The following is a 19,669-nucleotide window of genomic DNA, read 5'->3' as shown; positions in this document are numbered from 1 at the left end:
ACCTAAGCATTTCTGGAGCGTGTTATGGGATCAGATCCCTATCGCCTTGTCGGGAAGCGTTGTTCAACAGGCACCACTGGCACAAGGAAGTTCATCCACCCCCAGCTCCGTGCCTGAGCTTTGCGCTGACACCCGCCAAGCTTTCCCGCTCACTCCGGCTCAACCAGCAGGTGCCATTTTGTAGCGCAAGAGGCCCCAATACTTCACACAGCCTTCACAGAGGCGGCCCCGGCACTGCCAAGCTGCCTGAGGGGGCTGCGAGCGGGGCGCGGCGGCTCTGCCGCCATGGCCATGCCAGTGCCCGTGCCCGTGCCCGTGCCCGTGCCCGCCCGCGGCCCGCGGCAGCCCCGTACGGACGCGCTCCGTCCCGGCGGGCCGCGTCCCGCCTGCCCACCACTACATCTCCCAGCAGCCCCGGGCGGGGAACGGCGCCATGGCCGCCACGGGGGCTGCTGGGACAGCCGTGAGCGGGACGTGCCCCAACGGCAGCCCTGAGGGGAAGGGGAGGAAGCTTCGCCTTCCGAGGTGCCCACCGGCACCTGCAGCTGCCGGTCGTACTCGGCTGCTGGCAGATAACATCAGTGCTGGTTGTGTAAAGGGGTTAAGAGGGACGAGTGAGTGACCGAGGGACGCGGCAGCACCGATCAGCCTCGGTCCTCCACCTCCTGGTTTTCCGGAGCATCAGGGCTTATGGCTCCGTGGGAAGGAAATCTTTGCTTTTGGTAGGCGCAGACCTAGTGGGGGAAGCCCAACAGCCTGAGAAAATAAAGACAAGAGCAGTGTCTCAGTCCAGTTCTCACTGGGACCAGTAACGGCTGTGCCACCCAGTGCAGAGGAGGTGTGCAGCTGGCTCCCAGGTGGGGGTGTGGGGGAAGCAGCTCCTTCCTTTTGAGGGCTGTGGGACTTCAGAGGTCGATTTTTTAAAAGCCACTTAGTAAATTTACGACTTCTAGAACGACTTCACAGACATCCTGGAGAGCAACGGCTGTGGGAGGCTGTTTATGGGCTGTGGCTGTGTTTAAGGGCATTTGTTCACACAGAAAGTTCAGGCCCTGGCAGGCAGATAGTGTGGCTGGGCACTGCTACACATCAGACCCTTGCCCTTGGAATCATCGAATTAGTAGTTTTGGCTGGAAGAAGTTTTTATCAAGCTCAGCCATTCAGCCAGCACTGCCAAATCCACCACTAAACCATGTCCCTCACCACCGCAGCTAGGTGGCTTTTCAATCCATCCAGGGATGGGGACTCCGCCTCTGTCCTGGGCTGCCTGTTCCAGGGCTTGACAACTCTGTCCATTAAGATGTTCCTAATACCCCTAACCTTGCTCTGCTGCAGGTGGGGGGTGGCCTCTTCTCCCAGGCAACCAGCAATAGAACAAGGGGACACAGTCTCAAGTTGTGCCAGGGTAGGTATAGGCTGGATATTAGGAAGAAGTTCTTCACACAGAGAGTGATTTCCCATTGGAATGGGCTGCCCAGGGAGGTGGTGGAGGCACCGTCCCTGGGGGTCTTCAAGAAAAGCCTGGATGAGGCACTTAGTGCCATGGTCTGGTTGACTGGATAGGGCTGGGTGATAGGTTGGACTGGATGATCTTGGAGGTCTCTTCCAACCTGGTTGATTCTATGATTCTATGATTCTAAGGCTGTTTCTCTTCTCCTATCACTTGTTACGGGGAAGAAGAGACTGACCCCTCCACCTTGCAAAACCTCTTCAGGGAGTTGCAAAGACCCAGAAGGTCTCCCCTCATTCTCCTTTTCTCTAGACCAAACAATCCCAGTTCCCTCAGCTGCTTCTCACAAGACTTGTGCGCTAGACCCTTGATGAGCTTTGTTACCCTTCCCTGAACACACTCCAGCACCTCAGTGCCCTTCTTGTAGTGAAGGGCCCAAAACTGCACCCAGTGTTTGAGGTGCAGTCTCATCAGTGCCAAGTGCAGAAGGACAATCACTTCCATGGCCATTTGCAGCATTATCTCAACATCTGAGAAATGCACAAGAAGCCAAAGTCGACCACTTAGAAGTCACACAAGTGTGCTCTGGCATTCAGTTTCATTGAGGGACAGAGGGTACTTCTTGTTGAGAGGCACTCCAGAATAGCCAGAAAGCCTGATACTTAATAATTCTATCAGCTGGCACCCTAGAAAGCATAGTGCAGTGCTGGGAAATCTCATCTCCTGCAGGCCTCTGAAACACAAAGTAATGAAATGGCAGGGGAATGAAGGACAAATTTCCTTTTTTTTACTCCAGCTTAAAGTGTGGAATGAGGCTGAACACTCACAGAATTAGTGGCCCTGTGGTAGTGCATTAGAGTCCCTGAGGAGGGATCAGCAAGGCCCTGATTTGTAGCACCACTTGGACACGTATTTGATATTTGAGGATATGCTGTAACACTTCTTCGTGACACTGGCATTGCTTGTGGTTTTTCTCCCATTCATCTGCCTGTTCTGAATAAAGTGGGTCAGCTTTGGACACAGGTGAGCTCTGCCATCACTGCGTGTTTACATGAGCCAGCCTTCAGCCACCACTCCCAGCCAGGTCATGCCACAGTACGCTGGGGATCAACAGGCTGAAGACTTGGGCACCTGGAGAGAGTCAGAGTGTGACAAGTCCGTGCCTGTCGCAGGGACTTCAATACAGTTCAGCACCCTTGGCAAATAAGACTCAAGAGAGGCGACTCTGCTGCTGCTGCTATCTGTGTTTATACTGCTGTGTGAGGGGAGATATCAATGAAGCCAGATCCCTGCGCTGCACTCACTGCTTCAGCACGACCCAAAGCTGCAGATCTGACAAGGAAATAATAAGCAGGTATTGGACACATCCTCTGGAAGGTGGAAAATGTGGTTTAAGTCCTTCACACCATCATGATCATAGCCCTTCCACAAGAGTGGCATACATTTCTGTGACTGAGAAGCATACACCACTTTTACAACCAGCAAACACCAGTCACTTGCAGTGCCTGATGTAGCCACCTATGTCCACAAAGACTAACTGGACTTTGGCATTTGAGGACTAACATAACAGGCATTCCCATCTGGGTAAAGAATGTAATTCCAGATACATCCCTGCCTACAATGCTACCTGTTGCCAAGGTTCTGACTCCATGATTCTGCCCACGCCGCACTTTCACATCCCATAGGAGCTGACTGAGTTGCAGGCTTTCGTTCTTCTTCCCACACAATAATCTGCACTGCGTGGGCATGCAGTAAATTTGATCATGGATGTGAATGCAAACTCCAAATATTTTGTTGTCATTTTACTCATCAGTTTTCACCATGATGCAGTAAAACACTCAGGGAATGAAAGACAGAAGTGTCATGTCCTGACACCAGCCATCACACTGTAAACTCAGCTTAACAAGCTGTGAGCTCTGGAATCTGAGCATCCTGAGTCAGGATGGTACTTATTTAGAACTGAGGATTTGTCCCTTTCTTCATTTGATTTACAAGGGAGAGGAACATTCTATTGAGTGCATGAGCTCCTGGTTGTTTGCTGTGCAGTTTGTGAATGCCTTTGACAGATGTTAGTGCAGCACATCTCACCTCCACGTACTCACTAGCAGGACCTGGCACCCTTCCCAGACACAGTGAAGAGGGCACCAGTGGATAATAGTTCTGCAGTTCTCTATTTTCAGTCTGCTGATAGAGGGAACTAGACCTCCATCAACTCCTGCTGGAGGGTAAACGTGACTTAAAGGAAATGCACATGGTAAATGACATTCAGAATGCAAGTCAGTCTTCACTGTTCAGGATGATGATCTCTCCTCCTGGCTGGAATCTCCTTTGCCCCAGCTGGTTTTCTTCTGCTGGAATAAGAAGAAACAGTGAATTTTGGCTAAAGGATGTTTGCCCTACTTCTTCCATAGGCAACATGGGTGGCATTTGACCTCTATTGGCAAGTCACTAATTTTCAAAGACCGCTCCCCTCTGGCAGTTGAAGTATGGGACTAAGGACATGTTTGTGTAGGCTGCAGTTGCAGAGATGGACTTACAACTACTAAAGCAGCTGCCACTGGAAGCTTATCAGGATTTACAATTTTAAGATTAAGATGTATGGAATGAATCATAGTTTATAGGCAGCAGTGGTATTGCCTGTGCTTCCTTCCCTGCTTCTTGCCAGTCAGAAGAAAGCAGAAAGCTCAGGCTGTTCACTAGCATATTACACTGTTCCAATTCAACAGTTGGAGTAGGTGGGAGGTAATTAATGCTTTGATGCCCAAATATTTATCACATTTTGAGTGCTATAAAAATAACAAGAGAGCTTTTAAGAGTGTGGCTGCAGCAGCACACCAGGCTGTTGCTGGGTTTTGTTATGCCAAAGTGAGGATGAGTATCCCAGTCACTGTGCAGTTGCATTTATCCAGTTTACACACACCCTTACTCTCTGTTCATTTGTTGTGACATGGCCATAATCAAGTTTATCTGGTGGTGAAGTCAGCTCAATGTAATAAAGAATCTACTACAGATTCATGAGAGGCATAAATAGCAATTTAGCATGCTACTGATTCCACTGTTCCACTAGAGGTGTCGATATCTACCCAGCAACGAATGCCAAGAGCTTTCTGGAATTAAAGGAGGCCAAAATACAGTGCAGCTCTTGGTAAAAAACAGCTACGGACTAGCAGTACACTTACACAGCATGAGCACTACAGAGCAGCAGAAGTGAGAGCACTTATAACGTTCTTCAGGCTTCTTCTGGTGACTTGAAAGACCTTGATTTCCTTTGAAAACACCCATCACCACGGTACACAAAACACACAAACAATGCCCATCCCAGTTCTGAGCTCCTGGGGTTTTGCCAGCACTCACAAACCGGTCCAAAAATAACGTGTGGCAAGACGGAGACATCCTCATCTAATACAATTCAGAGTAGTGCCACTTCTGGTCTTGAGAGCAGTGATCCCATGTGGGTCTTCTCTGACCCCATGCCATGGAAGACAACTCATTTTACAGTCTTGAAAAGGGTTTTTCTACCTTAAGGCTGATTTTAGCCTTTCAGCATACAGAGAAGCACGCTCAGAACACTTGGTGCAGTTTATTTCAGCAAGTTTTACTCAGTGAGTTTATTAGTTGCAGGAAATCTTTGTACAAGCTGTGGAAAGGAGCCAGGTCTCCCACCTTCCAGCCTCCAACTATGATCATAGGGTCAGTCTCAGTGTAACATGTTATTAATTAATTTCCAAAACACATAACTGAAATTTAAATGAATGGGGTTTGTTGTTGTTTTTTACGCTTCCTTGGTTGAAGCAAGCCTCTGTAAACAATACAGTCCACAACAAGGAAGCAGCAGCCAAACCCAGATTTCATCAGTGTCACTGTTTGGCTGTCATTAACCTCCTGAATTTACTTTATTAATACAATCATTCATTAACTCCCAATAAATATTTAGTCCAGCAGTTCATTTCTCTTCCGTGAGTGGCTCTTGAGGATGCAGCAGACTCTGGATACTGACCCCAAACAGCATTCCTGCAAGAAAAGACCTTCTGACCTCTCTTTCAACAATAGTTTGCATAGAATATGCAGAGGAAGCAAGAAAAGCATTTCTTTTAACAGCACAGAACCTCTCAAACCTCTGCTCTTTCAGACTACAGGGAACCATTTGTCCCAGGGCAAGCAGGCAAGGAAAGCAACCTGCTCCTTCACCAGTTGTTTGCCACCAAGTGTCCTCTCCATCCGTCCTCCTCACAAGTGTTTGTGCCCAGGGATTTCTCAAAACTTCTTTGGAGATTACTGGATCAAGCAGCAGATTTTTAAAGCTGCCTAAAGAAGCTTAAGTTACAAATTGCTGTTTCCTATTCTTTATGCAGTATATTAAATCCAGTGTTTCATAAGCGAGTGCTTGCTCAAATCACTGGATGAAAATAACATTTGGAAAGCTGTGTTCTTGTACCTTCTGCATGAGTCTAACAGCAACACAGACATGCCAGTCCAGAAAGGAGACACAGTAGTGATCTCAGTGTCAAGAAAATTAATACCTTGAGTCATATTTTGTTTCTGGTGGTACTAAGCATCCTCTCCTCATATGGGCTTTCCTTCAAGTGGTGGATATTCAGCACCTTACAGTTTCAGAGTTCTGCTGCCCAAGGATGAGTGTCAGGTTCAAAAACCCCTCCAAAACAATGCTGCTCTAAGGAACAAAACTATCAATAGCAGTGAATGCAGAGCACCTCGCTGAATGAGCAAACTCAAAACACATTTTGCAATGTCAAATCTTGTTTCTTCACTGGAGGGTCCACCTTCAGCCTGGTGAACCCCTTTCTGTGCAGCATGCTTTCACGTGAGGTTTGGCTCTACAGAACAGGCAATCTCTTCACACCCAAAATGTTCCCTCAGGTGCAGGTTTCTTTATATGGAGTAACAGACACTTCAAATAAATTCCTCACTCAGGCTTCCCTAAATCCTACATGTCCTAAAAGCCAGTACTGTCTTACAGAGTTCTCTAACCTTCCTCCAACACCAAAATCAGTTCCCTCTTTCTCTTCACTACTTCTCCAGCAGCCACCCACTTCCCTGCTCAGCCTATGCAGGCTAATTCCTGCATCAGCCCTACAGCACAGTTCTGCACCACTCACAAGAAATCCACCTTCTTCTCATCATGGAATCACAGAATACCAGGGTGGAGAGGACCTTAGGGAGACTCCACAATCTCCCAGCAGCCTGCTTCAGGGCTCTGGCACCCTCATATCAAACAAGATGGGTTTTTTTATGTTTAGGTGAAACCTTCTGCGTTCATTTGTGCACATTGACCCTTGTCCTGTAACTGAGAACCACTAATAAAAAGTCCAGCCCCATTCTCCTGACCACTGCTCTTTAGGTATTGACTGGCATTGATAAGATCCCTTCTCAGGCTGCTCTTCTCCAAGCTAACAGCCCCAGGTTTCTCACCCTCTCCTGATCGGAGAGATGCTCTCACCAATCCTCTCTGCATCTCCATGGCCCATTGCTGGGCTCTGCAGAAGTTCCCCCTCTCTCTTGAACTGGGGATCCCAGAACTGGACACAACACGTCAGATGTTAGCTCACCAGGGCAGAGTAGAGGAGGAAGAGAACCTCTCTCAACTTGCTGCCCATACTCTTCTTAATGCACCCCAAGCTACAGCTGGCCTGCCTGGTCACCGGGCACATTGCTGGCTCATGGTGATGTTGTCCACCGGCACTCCACGGAGCTGCTTCCCAGCAGGTCACTCCTCACCTGGCCTAGTCCTCCCCAGGGGCAGGACTCTACTCTTGCCCATGCTGAGCTTCATGAGCTTAAGTTAGATGGAGCCACCCCCGCCCGGAGCTCGCCCAGCGGCCGCCGCCGCGGAGCCCGGAACCCTTGCGCTCCGCCCCCAGGCATCCGGTCGGCCCCGGGCCGGGCTGTGCCGCCGGCATAAAGGCTGGGCCGTCCTGCTCCTGCTCCGGCCCGCCCCGCTGTGCCCGCTCCGCTCCCCGCTCCCTTCCGCCTGCTTTCCGCCGCTCGCCCCGGAGCGCCGGCTCTCACCGGGCAGCCGGAGGTGTGCCCGCTCTGTCCTTCAGCCCGGCCATCAAGGTACCCACCGGCGCGGGGGGACGGGGCGGGGAGCGCAGCCGCTGCCTCTCGCCTCTGCTCTCGGGACGGGGCTCCCGGGGAGGCTGGGCCCGGGAGAGGGCGGTGAGCAGGTCACCGCGGCTGGAAGCGCCCTGGCGGTGTGGGATGATGCCAGCGGGGGGACAGACGGAGTGCACGCAGCGAGAGTCTTGCTGTGGTGAGGAAGGTACCGCTGCACCGCAGCCCTTGGACTGCCCTAGCTGCGGCACCGCTATGTTTTTGGGGAGCCGCAGCCCTCTGGGTCAAGTAAGCAAATTCCTACTTGCCAAGTTCTGCTCGGCTGGTTGTGTGATCAGGCTTTAATTTCTTTGGCGAGCAGAGGTGTCTTCTGCTTCTGATGCCAGCCTCAGCCCTGTGCTGGTGTTCCGCGGGCACTGACAGGCTGCAGGAGCCGCTGGGCTGGGGACGGAATTGTGCTCACAAGGTTCGTGCTTGGAATCTGCCCGATTAGCCATCGCGAAACCTTTGATAGCCATACTGTGGGTGTAAGCACTTTAAAGACCAATAGCTGGCATCAGAAGGGATCTGAGATCTCTTGGGTGTCAAAGGCACCCTTGGTTAATTCATCTGCAAATAAATCTTTGCTCACTTTTGTCTGGGGAGCCCAACTCAGCCAGATGTGTTGGCTGGACATGCTTGGTTACACTAGCTGCTGTAATTGGCAGTACTGATGCCAGCACTAATTAGCCAGTGGGAACGGAGGGCTCTTGGCCCAGTCAGAGCTGAGTTTGGTGAGAGACCTGTCAGTGGAAATTCAGTGTCTCATTGAAGGATGTGGAGTTGGTGTTCTAACAGCAACTCTCCCGTGGTCTCTATGCCTAAAACATTTCTGCTTCTTCAAGAGAAAGGTAGCACTTCTCTATCATCTCATGTGCCTCTGTCCCGTGTAAGCCTAATACAGTATCACCAAGGTTGGAAGAGACCTCATAGATCATCAAGTCCAACCCTTTACCACAGAGCTCCTGATTGTTTCACTTCATGAATTGCTGACCTAAACAAATTCTACACTGGGATTAGGCTATTACGTTTTGAAGGCAGTTGCCTTTCTTGGTGGTTGGTTGGTTGTTCCCATAGGGATTAACTGCAGCATCCTTGTCTATGTGGAGAAGCTGATCTCCTTTCTTGCAAGTGGAGGATGTTTGGTGCATTGTTAGACTAATCAAATTAAACTCAGGAACTGTATTTATCTGAAAGATTTGTTGCTTCTGGTTTAGACCCAGTGAAGAATCTGTGTTTCCAAAACCTGGCTGGGATTTTTAATACATGTGAAATTTAGCCCCTTTCCTGAGTAACCCTGGGTTTATATCTATAGGAGCTCTGTGAGCTGTAAGGGCTGACTACAGGAGATGTCAGTGTTGGCTCCAGAAAAGTGTTCCTGTGCTGTTTGCTCTTCCTTCCAATTCTTACTGCTGCTACTGCTTTTTGTCTGTGCCTGAGCCTCTGCACATGTTTTGTCTCTTTTTAAAGAGAATGAAGAACAGAAAACATTCACCCTAGGACTCTTCTTCTTCAGAAAGGGAAACTTGGTGCCCTATTATGTTTCTGACAAAAATTTTTCTGTTGCTGGACTGGTCTCAAGCTGCCCAAATGTTTCTGTCAGGAAGCTGTCTGCAGTGGCTTGCTGTCAGATACCTCTTCAAGGCGGGCAGTGCTTCCTGTGTGCAAAACCTGAGGCTCACCATAACACCTGTATGTCTACATGCTGAGTTTCACGACCTTTGCTCAGAGTAGTGAAGCTCTCAGGAACTTATCTCTTGGCACTTTCCAGACACAACCACACATAGGCACAGATAGCAATGTTACCCAAGAGATGTGAGCAAACTGGGCATGTCGTGCCAAAGGTTGAAGTGTAAGCACCAGCATCTTCTACCTTGAATTGTCAGGGAAGATACTGATCTTGTGTACTGCAGTTAGTCAAGGATTAAAACCTGCTTAGACCCAAGGGTGTGTTTTTTCCTTAGCACTGACTTGCTGGGAATTCAGTAGTATTGCTTTCAGGACTTTAGGGCCAGCTCAATGTTAGCATTACTGTGGTGAGCACGCCGTGGAGTCAAATGCATACCTGAGGTGGTATGAGTCAAGCCCACTTGCTTAATAGTAAACATTTTCTTTTGTTCAGGTATCTGTGGAGATAGTCTGAAGATGAACTTCCTTCTGGAAACACTCAAAGTCATTGGACTTCTTTTTTACTACTTGCTGGAGTCGTTTGTGTTCTTGATTGTGCCTAAAAGGAAGAAGAGTGTCAGTGGTGAAATTGTATTAATAACAGGAGCAGGAAGTGGGATTGGAAGACACTTATCTTTAAAGTTTGCCAGCCTTGGAGCCACAGTGGTTCTCTGGGACATTAATGAAGAGGGGCTGAAGGAGACGAGTAAGCTGGTCAGAAAAAATGGAGCAGTAAGAGTGCACAGTTACATCTGTGACTGCAGCAAACGGCAGGACATCTACAGAGTAGCTGATCAGGTAAAGCTTTGTTGGTCTGACGCTGTTCTGAAAGGAGTGAATGCATGTGTGTGATATTTAAGTTTTAGCAACTTCAGAGGAAGAGATTAAAGTTGTCATTGTAATGTATTGTGCAAGCTGCTGATTTCAAGAATACTGCTTTTTAGAGTTGCCTGATGTACCCCTGTTCCTTTCAAATGAGCTGATTCTCTTTTTCTGGAGCAGATTTCAGCTGGGTAGCTTCTCCTTCCTTCAGTACTGAGCAAGAACTTGCTGCTGAAGTGCAGAATATCACTTTATTGAAGCTAAAGCATTCTTTCAAGTTCTGGCAGCCTTTTACCAAAAGTAAACCCTGAAGACCAAGCATTGTAAAAAGAATTCACTGCTTAGGCTATTGTCAGACAATTCCATGGCTGCAAATAGAGTTTTTCATGCTGGCTTTATCAGAACTGAAAAATGTATCTTGAGGTCTACTTTCCTTTCTGAAGAGCTTTGTAAATAGAGCATGTGGATATTTTAGGCAGACTAATAGAATTGCCAAAAGCTAAAATTGCTTAACAGTTTCCATTATAACAACCTGTTCTCATTTGCTTTTAATGTTGCTAAACTTAACTGTTGGACTAGAAAGTTTCCACAGCAAGGGTTTGCCTGAGGATGAATTCTTATTAAAAGAGAAGTTCAGCTGTCTTCAGGAACATCTCTTGGCTGAAATAATGTTTTGGTCCTTCAGTGCTGTTTGGGGAGCATTTTTCTGTCTGTGCAAATATGATTAGAACAAACTTTCTGATCAGTGAAGCTTACACATATTTTGCAGCTTGCTAGAGGCTGGTCCTGTTGAGTTTGTATTCTGGAAATGCTGATCACCCTCTGTCTTCCTTGCAGCTCGCTCACAGCAGTTGGCACATCTGCCATCCCCACAGAGCATGTCTCATTGCAGGCTTGTAGCTGCTTCCCTCTGAACTGGGAGGAGTGGAGGAGGAGAGGGAGTATTTCGGTGTGAAGGACGCTGGCATGAAGAAGATGGAAACTAACCTTGAGTTTTGAAAATTCAAGGGCTGGCACTTCAGTCCCATGGAGCAGTGCAGAGCCTTTCTAGCTAAATAGAAACAAGAGAAAAGGGTGCAGGTGTGTGTGACAGGTTAGGCATGACAAAAACAGGTAGCTAGAAGTGGTGAAGAGGCTGTTGATATATAATTGATTGTAATCGTCTGTCAACAGTTCACCAACAGCTGATCCACCAATAAACCTCCTGCTGATCTACATACAAGAAAATACAACTGTTGTTTCAGAAAAGTCACATCCTGACAACTGATACAGAGCCATGCTGACAACTTCCCCAACCTTCTTAGTGACAAAAAAGCATTAGTATTAGTTCTTGGTGCCTCTGTTTATGCAACGCACAGTAGTAGACTGTGGCTCACAGTGTTCAGAATCAGCCTCTGCAAGATGAGGCAACACGGTTCCAGGTTTTGTCTTTTTCCCCCTGTGGTGGCACCCTCACTCAACGACTTGGAGTTTTGCAAGGTTGTAGTGAACTAAATTCACACAGGCAGGACATGGTTGAGAGTGTTGTGCTCAGTAAATCTCAGTCATAAGGAGATGTGTGGTGATAGCTGTTCGATAGCTGCTTTCTGGTACTTTGTCAGCCACTCAGACACCAGGTTAAAATCACTTCAGTAGGAAGAAAAGAAGAAAAAGCCCTGCACGTGGTGTCCTTGTTCCCAGGATGAGGGACAGCTTTTGGCTCTAAAGAGCTATAGCTGCAAATTTATTTGTAATGTCCCTGTTCCAGAAGTACCCAACCCCAAAAGGAATGTGTCCTCCTCTGAGCTACTCCTCCCTCCCTGGAGTTCAGCTAAGCTTTAAAAATCTAGGGCTTTTCAAAAAGAGTTGTCTGTCAGGCTGTCTGAATGAGAAATGAACTTATCTCACCAGAAGGGTTTGATTTGATGGGTTTTGGGGTTACTTGGTTTTTCTAAATCGTGATTTCCTGATGTTATGTTGCTTGAAGTAGGATATTTGAATAAATAGAGGTTGTAAGGAGGAAATTAATTTTACAGGTGGTGTTTTCCACTGCATATGCAAATGAGGGGTACTTCTTATCCAAAGGGACAGTTTGCTCTTTTCAGTTCCAACAGCAACTCCAGCTGCTTTCCCAGAAAGCTGCAGGGAACTCTGGCCTTGTGTGTGCTGTGGAGTGTAAGTGAAGTTACTACTAGTGAAAAACCACTCTGCAAGACGTGCTGGTGTTCAGTGATTGCTGTCAGAAGAGGAACATGTGGAAAATGGCCTGAAGAGTCTTGCAATATTAAGATGCTGCTAAGTAGCTGCTGCCCTGTGCAGCAGCAGGGATGTATCCCTGGACTGTTGGGATGCAAGCAATTAACACCACCAAGAGGAAATCCAGTTTTCCTTCTGCTCATCAACACCACCAAGAGGAAATCCAGTTTTCCTTCTGCTCATCCAGAGACTCAAGTCGTGGACAAGCTGGCCTCAGCCTTGGAGTTGTATGGCATCCCTGCTTCTGTGCTCAAGTCGCTCTGTGGAAAACACAGGAGGGTTTGAGTGTAATGCAGGGAAGGCCTGGTTATTGCAGCCCTTGCATGGTGAATTCTGAAGCTGTCTGAAGATCTCTTGCTGTGCTTCACCTCATGGCATAGAGATAGCCCTACAGAAAGTAATTCCTCATTGGCTTACTGTAGCAATATAGTTGTTGTGTTAATCTTTCTGCAGAAGAGACTTGCAGGAACTGTTGCAGCAAGAGCCAGAGGGGCCGAAAGCAGAAGCCTGTGTGGAGGTGTTGAGCTCCACACCCTTGAACAAATCTGATTGTCAGTGCAGCTCTGAAAAGGCACTGGATGTGTGATGTGTAAGAACCTGAGTTCAAATGAATAGAGATGTGCAGGATTTCTGTTTCTCTTGTTTTCCTGTATGAAACTTGGAAAGCACACCTCTGCATTTGTTGCCTAATATCCTAAGGGGTCTTCTTTCAGGTTAAAAAAGAAGTTGGTGATGTTACCATCCTAATCAACAATGCTGGCATTGTCACTGGGAAGAGGTTCATGGATTCTCCAGATTCACTTGTGGAAAAAACCATGGAAGTGAACACAATGGCACACTTCTGGGTAATACCTGTACTTGGCATGCAAACACTAAACATCTCTTTGATGTGTTTTCAGTGTTAATTTTGCCTTTTGGGCCTGAGAGAAGCACATGAGGATATGAACTCCTTATTAGTTCAGTCAGAAATGAGACAAGAAATTAGTTTCTATGTCTGGGAGTCTGTAAAATAAGTAAGAGTGGGGAGATGGATCCTCTGGGAACTTCTGGAGTAGGTAGCCGGGAGCAAAAAGCTTCATATTTATAAATGGTCTTAAGAGCTGAAATTTACCATCTGAAGGTCTGAAGCTAGGAGAGACCTTATAGTGGCCTTCCAGAACCTGAAGGTGGCCTACAAAAACATCCCCAGGAAGGGACTTTATACAAGGGCTTATGGGGATAGGATGAGGGAGAATGGATTGAAACTTGAGGAGGGGAGATTCAGACTGACTGAGAAGAAATTCTTTACAGTGAGGGTGGGGAGACATTGGGAAAGGTTGCCAAGGGCAGTTGTGGCTGCTCCCTCCTTGGAGGTGTTCAAGGCTAGGTTGGATGAGGCCTTGAGCAACCTGGGCTGGTGGGAGGTGTCCCTGCCCGTGGCAGGGGGTTGAAAGTGGATGATCTTGATAGTCCTTTCCAACCTAAACCAAGTTATGGTTCCCTCAATATTAATGTGCATGAAGGTAGCCCAGCCTGAAAGCTGCTGCTGTGGTAGCAGAAGCATTCATTTCTGTTTTGTGGTTATGATAGCTTTAGTAAGAAATACCAGATGCTCAGACAGCACTCTTAAGAGAGGCATTTGTCCAAAGTTAGTGACTTATTGTGCTATTTTTTCCTTCCAGGGAAGGCAGGTCACCTGTCTGGTGTTCCTAGCAAAGAATTGCTTCACTTGCTTGATAAATTTAATCACAGTGATGAAATTAATTTAATGGAAGACATAAAACTCCAAATGTTTGCTGTTTTGCAAACTTTGCAGTTAGCATTTCATTAGCATCTGACACACTGCAGTGCTGAAAGAAGCTTAACAAAGAGCTGAAGCCTTTAGCTTTCAGCAAGTTGCCTTCTCTCTTTGGTGTGGAGGAGGAAGTGGTGCTGGTGGGGCCTGGAAAGTCCCAGCTTAGTGGTTAGAGTTCCCTATTTTTAAGAGAGGGAAAGCTTACTTAATCTGTAGGGAGAATTTCTCTACAAACATCTAGCACCTGGCTTGGTGAAATGTTTCACTGCAACTCTGGCTTACCTTGCAGACTTACAAAGCCTTCCTACCAGCCATGGTGGCCTCTAACCACGGACACTTGGTCAGCATTGCAAGTGGTGCAGGACTGGTTGGAATCAATCGTCTCTCAGGTAGGGTGTTAAAGCTGCTGCTCATCTGGACCGTTAGTTTGACTTAGACTCTGCAATTAATGCTCAGGGAAAAACCTCCCAATATTGAGTTTCTGGGCCTTTGCCTATAGGTAAAGCAACAAATGGTCCTACTTTCAAACCAGCTGCCCTTAAATAGACCATTCCTTTCCAAAAAGTTTCAGATGCTCAGCACTGCTGTAAACCAGGATTTTCTGCCAAAGCAGAGGATATAGAAGCCATGTAGAACTTTGGAAACAACTTCAGTGTTGTTAAAGTTAACCTGCAGGTACTTGGAGGGAAAGAAGTCTCATTTTTCATGTTGATTTTTTAGTTAGTATTTATTTTATCATGTTCTCAAGCTAGGCAGAGTCCTGTACAGGTCTCCCTAACTCAAAGAACTACTGAAATGCAGATGTGGTGCAGAAGTAGAGGTGTAATATCTCATTTTGCATTCTCCATCTCAGCCATTCCTTCAAGAGGACATGGGCAGAGATTGAAAGGAAATGTGGAGATTAGGGCAAACTCAGAAAGCATTTGTGGACAGTGCATGCAAAGGCGAAGCAAAACTTAATAAGGTGAGACAGAACAGGAGAACAACTCTAACTTAACGGCAGTGATAAGGAAAACAAATTGAGTGTGAAACTGAAACCACATCAGGGACTTGAAAGCCTGAGTTTGATGTAAGAAGCTAGGGAACAGGTTTGTAGGTGGTCTGGATTGAAAAGAGGAATTCACTTGCTGGTGTTTGGTATAGAGTGGAAAGCTGATTGCAGGGGTGTGGTGAGAGGCCCTATCTGCTAGTCTGAAAGAGTTAAGAGGGAAGAGCAAAGGAGTGAATGACAAAAACAAGTTTTATTAGTAGCCTAATCCTGAAAACAGTTCCTGCTCTGTTGTAAAGTGGTTGATTATTGGAGAGCAATTTGCTGCAGGTACTGTGTATGTGTCATTTCTACAGTGCTGCTGTATGAAAACTCTCAAGCACAGCTTTGCCCTGGTGCTCTGTACAAACTGCTTCTCTCAGTGCTAGGACTCACTGAACCTGTTTAGTAGAGTTTAATTAGAAAGTTAAAACGTTTAACTGCAATTAATATCCTGTTTATTTCACAGATTACTGTGCCAGCAAACATGCAGCAGTTGGTTTTGCAGAGTCGGTTGACTTAGAGATGAAAGATCTGGGAAAGAATGGTGTCAAAACCACAATTGTGTGTCCCTTTGTCATAAACACAGGAATGTTTGATGGCTGTCAAGCCAAGTGAGTAAACTCTTGTCCAATTTGCATGTAAACCTCCCATTCAGCACACTTTGTACCCCAGTTTCCTTTATGAACATCACAAGCTAGGCTGTTCTGTGCTTATGTTATTTTCAGGGCTTCAGATGGGTGTTAACAATGCTGCCCACAGAATGGGCAGCCTAAATGGCAACACCCTGGGTACTTCAGAATCCTGGAATCACAAATGATTCTGGTTGGAAGAGACCTTTAAGATCAATGAGTCCATTCATTATCTTACTCTACCAAGCCTGGGGCTAAACCATGTCTCTCAGCACCACATCTATCTTCCAAACACCTCCATGGATGGGGATTCAGCCACCTCCCTGGAAAGCCTGTTTCAGTGTGTGAGAACCCTTTCAGTGAAGGAATTTCTTCTAATATCCAAACTAAACCTACCCTGATGCAACTTGAGGCAATTTCCTCTCATCCTGTTATTTATCGCTAGGGAGAAGAGACCAATCTCCACCTCACTACAACCTCCTGTCAGGATTATTGTTCCATTTAAACTGAAACCTGAAACGTAATTGGTGTTCTTGCTGCTGCAGAAGCCAAATGCTGCAGTTATCTCTGCTTTCTAAGCTTATTGTCACCCAAAATCGGTGCAGTTTTGCTCAGTGTGCTTGGACAATGACAAAATCTGGGAGCTGAGTAAAAGCCTGGTGTGGCTTCAGCTGAGAACTATGTGGAATTTTGACCTTATTGCTGTCTACAACTACCTGAGGGGAGGTTGTAGCCAGGAGGAGGTTGCTCTCTTCTCTCAGGTGGCCAGCACCAGAACAAGAGGACACTGCCTCAAGCTACACCAGGGGAGATTTAGGCTTGAGGTGAGGAGAAAGTTCTTCTCTGAGAGAGTCATTTGACACTGGAATGGGCTGCCCAGGGAGGTGGTGGAGTTGCCGTCCCTGGATCTGTTCAAGGCAGGATTGGACATGGCACTTGGTGCCATGGTCTAGCCTTGAGCTCTGTGGTAAAAGGTTGGACTTGATGATCTGTGAGGTCTCTTCCAACCTTGGTGATACTGTGATTTATTGTACAGAGGGGAAGGAGCAATGGCCATTCACTCCCCAGCATGATGAAGGGTCTGTTGTTCACAGGAGTACTCATGGTTATTCTTCTACTTGAATAACTGAAAAGTGGAGACTTCTTTGAGGAAAATGTAAGTCTGAGGAATATCTTCTCTTCTAGATGGCCAACTTTGCTTCCCATCCTGGAGCCAGAGTATGTGGCTGAGAAGATAGTGACAGCAGTTCGTCGGGACCAGGAAATTCTGGCACTGCCACGCAGTATTTACTTTTTAATAGCTCTGAAAACGTAAGGTCTGCCTTTCCTTTTCTGCCAAGGGATGTTTCAGCTCTCTTTGACTAAAAGTGCAAATCAAGCTTCTACCTGTTGGTGGCAATTTTCACTAAGTTCTTCACGTTTCTGGAGCGTGTTGGGTTTATTTTTGTTTCCAAGGGTTTAGTCTAGCCTTGGGGCATCCTTGGAGAACTGTGACTTGCTGACTTCACTGGAGTGCAGTTTTACTGTGGGCTGTAGGGACTAGGCCTGCTCCTCAGAAACTGCTTATCTGGTGTCTTAGCACAGCATTAGAATGCTTCTGATCCTGTTGCAAGCCAGGATGAGAGGTTGCTCTAATAATTCAAGCTGCCAGGTGAGTGTAGTGGATACTTGGAAGGGAGCAGTGGCACTACAGAGTGTGTGCTGTCTTTGCCAACAAGAGCCAGGTAGAATTAACTCTGTGATAGAACTGTACAACTCTTGTGATGTCTGTTTTGTGTTTTGTCTCTCCTTATTTCCCCTGCTTGCAGTATGTTCCCAGTGAAAGCAGGTATTCTCCTCATGGATTATATAGGAGTCTTCCGTTTAATGGAGACCTTCAGAGGTCGAGCGAAGAGGAATTGAAAGGTGCAGAATTCAGACCAGCAGCTTTGAAGTGGACCTTGTTAAAAGTGGTGGTGGGAAGTGTCTGCCCTAGCAGCTGCAAACTTCACGTGCCTCACTTGTCAGCAGCACATTTTAATGCAATTGCTTTTTAATTGGTTCTTACTTAACAGCTTTCTCTCAAACTATTTTTTTAATGGCTTTCATTCAAACTATTTTTTTTAAACCAGTGAACTGTTTTCACCTTATGATAGAAATACATTAATTGAAATTAGTTCCTTTTGGTGATGTCTGCTGTAATGCCTTAAATATGACCCTGCATCACAAACTTAACAATGGGCAAGTCAAGGGGAGGAGGGACCAAGAAACCACATGTACTTGTCAGGGAGCCAGGAGAGCCTCACATGGACCTGACTTCTCCCTGCCATTCACTGAACCATGAGGAAGGGCTGCACTGCTGGTGCCTTTCCCGTTCTCTGGGAAGCTGAAGAACTCCAGAGCTTCCTGAAACAACAAATTGGAATCAAGTTATACAAATGGAAGTCTTGTAAAATGGAAGTATTTGCTGTGTGGGTGCAAACCAAATGAAACACAACAATTTCTGGAGATGATCTTGGCACTCACTGCTAGCTGTGGATGTAAATTTGGTATTTATGCTGCTAATCTTTTTGTCTAATTTATTTTAAAAGCTAATACTACAACATTTGTAGTAGAAGTCTTTTGTATTTTCTAAGTGCACTGTTATAAGAACAACTGGAAAATTTCTTCTCCTGTGCAGAATAAACTTGTAGCTATAAAGCATAAGCCTGCCAGTCTCAGTGGGCTGTTGTACATCCTGCCAAGTAAGGCAATGACCTACCAAAAGCCAAGGTGGTGTATTTTGCAGTCAGGTCTTCTCCTGGGATTGAGATAGGTCTGGAATGAATGGAATCATTACAACCATAGCATTCTGAGTTGGGTGTCAGATTGCATTGTGGCTGCAGACTTTACTTTCCCTTTACTCTTAGTCCTGTTTATTCCTTTTGGATAGATGCTGAGCAGGCCTTGCCCTTTTTAACAGTGGCCACCTAGAAACCTGAAGCCTCTTGGGCTTTTGGTGAATCCAACACGAGAGGAAGGAAGGTTATGTATGAAATGTATGTTATCTCTGTACATGCTGGCTGAGCCTACCTCGTGTTGGATGTTAGGAAGAAGTTCTTCACCGAGAAGGTGGTGAAACACTGGAACTGGTTGCCCAGGGAGGTGCTAGAAGCCTCATCCCTGGATGTTTTTAAGGTTCAGGCTGGATGGGGCTCTGATGAACCTCATCTAGTGTGAGGCAGGGGGGTTGAAGCTGGATGATCTTTAAGGTCTCTTCCAGCCCTGACCATTCTGTCATTCTATGTTACACTCCTGGCAGTTGGTAACACTTGCAAACCGAGCCTAAGATGTAGCAACCTGCAGTTAACTGAAGGGCAGTATGGAGGAAAAGGTGGTTGTTAACAAAGTGGGGGTTTTCATAATGGCCTAGAAACTACCTTAGTTCCCCTTCTCTCTGCAATTAGTGAGGTTTCCCCCCAGTTTCCAAAGTGGAAAACCACCTTAGAGGACAGGTGAAGGAATTTAACTCACTGGTTCAAAGGAGAGTCCACTAAGCATGTGGGGGGGATGCACAAAAAGAAAGGAGGGAGGTAGTATTGGTGATGAGGAATTAGTTGGCACATGGTGTCCTTATGGTATGGACCAGAAGACATCTTTTGGGGTCACAGGTTCTTGAGGGCTGGGCCTGTTTTTACTGTTTTGGAGCATTTCCTGAGCTAAAGACAGAGTATGTTAGTGCCATGTCTTGAAGCCTCAAACAAGGTGTTTTAAGAGGCTCAGCAGGGAGTTAGGGACTTTAGAATAGCAGAACATAGGATCCAGGGGGAGATGGAGACACACACATCCATACAGATGAAGTACAGTATTGAAGTTTGGGTTGGAGTCTGTAAAAAGAAGTGGATCAGAGCTGCTGTGAGTGAAGGAGCAATGTCTGCTTCCTGAGGCAGACAGGAAAGCTTCCAGCTCCACTCCCTTTTCAGTCTCTTTAG

The 19,669-nt window shown here is 46.7% G+C and overlaps 1 protein-coding gene across 1 annotated transcript; it reads left to right on the top strand.

Moving 5' to 3' along the window:
• The first annotated feature begins 7,382 nt into the window (after positions 1-7,382).
• On the top strand, positions 7,383-18,404 carry LOC135189842 (epidermal retinol dehydrogenase 2-like). The gene is made up of 7 exons (XM_064170584.1): positions 7,383-7,525; positions 9,684-10,027; positions 13,000-13,131; positions 14,350-14,449; positions 15,557-15,701; positions 16,905-17,030; positions 17,528-18,404. The coding sequence occupies exons 2-7, from the start codon at positions 9,707-9,709 to the stop codon at positions 17,619-17,621; spliced, it is 918 nt and encodes a 305-aa protein (XP_064026654.1). The 5' UTR covers positions 7,383-7,525; positions 9,684-9,706; the 3' UTR covers positions 17,622-18,404.
• The last annotated feature ends 1,265 nt before the right edge of the window (positions 18,405-19,669 follow it).

This window comes from Pogoniulus pusillus, chromosome 34 (genome assembly GCF_015220805.1).
Source record: "Pogoniulus pusillus isolate bPogPus1 chromosome 34, bPogPus1.pri, whole genome shotgun sequence".
NCBI lineage: Eukaryota > Metazoa > Chordata > Aves > Piciformes > Lybiidae > Pogoniulus > Pogoniulus pusillus.
The sequence above is the reverse complement of the archived record's forward strand: the minus strand, read 5'-3'. Positions and strand labels throughout refer to the sequence as shown.

What these genes read in the sequence shown, in the direction of transcription:
- LOC135189842 (XM_064170584.1), top strand. Translation starts at nt 9,707, where the DNA reads ATGAACTTCCTTCTGGAAACACTCAAAGTCATTGGACTTCTTTTTTAC. An exon ending in TCTACAGAGTAGCTGATCAG is followed by an intron (nt 10,028 to 12,999) that starts GTAAAGCTTTGT and finishes GTCTTCTTTCAG; the next exon opens with GTTAAAAAAGAAGTTGGTGA. An exon ending in ACACAATGGCACACTTCTGG is followed by an intron (nt 13,132 to 14,349) that starts GTAATACCTGTA and finishes CTTACCTTGCAG; the next exon opens with ACTTACAAAGCCTTCCTACC.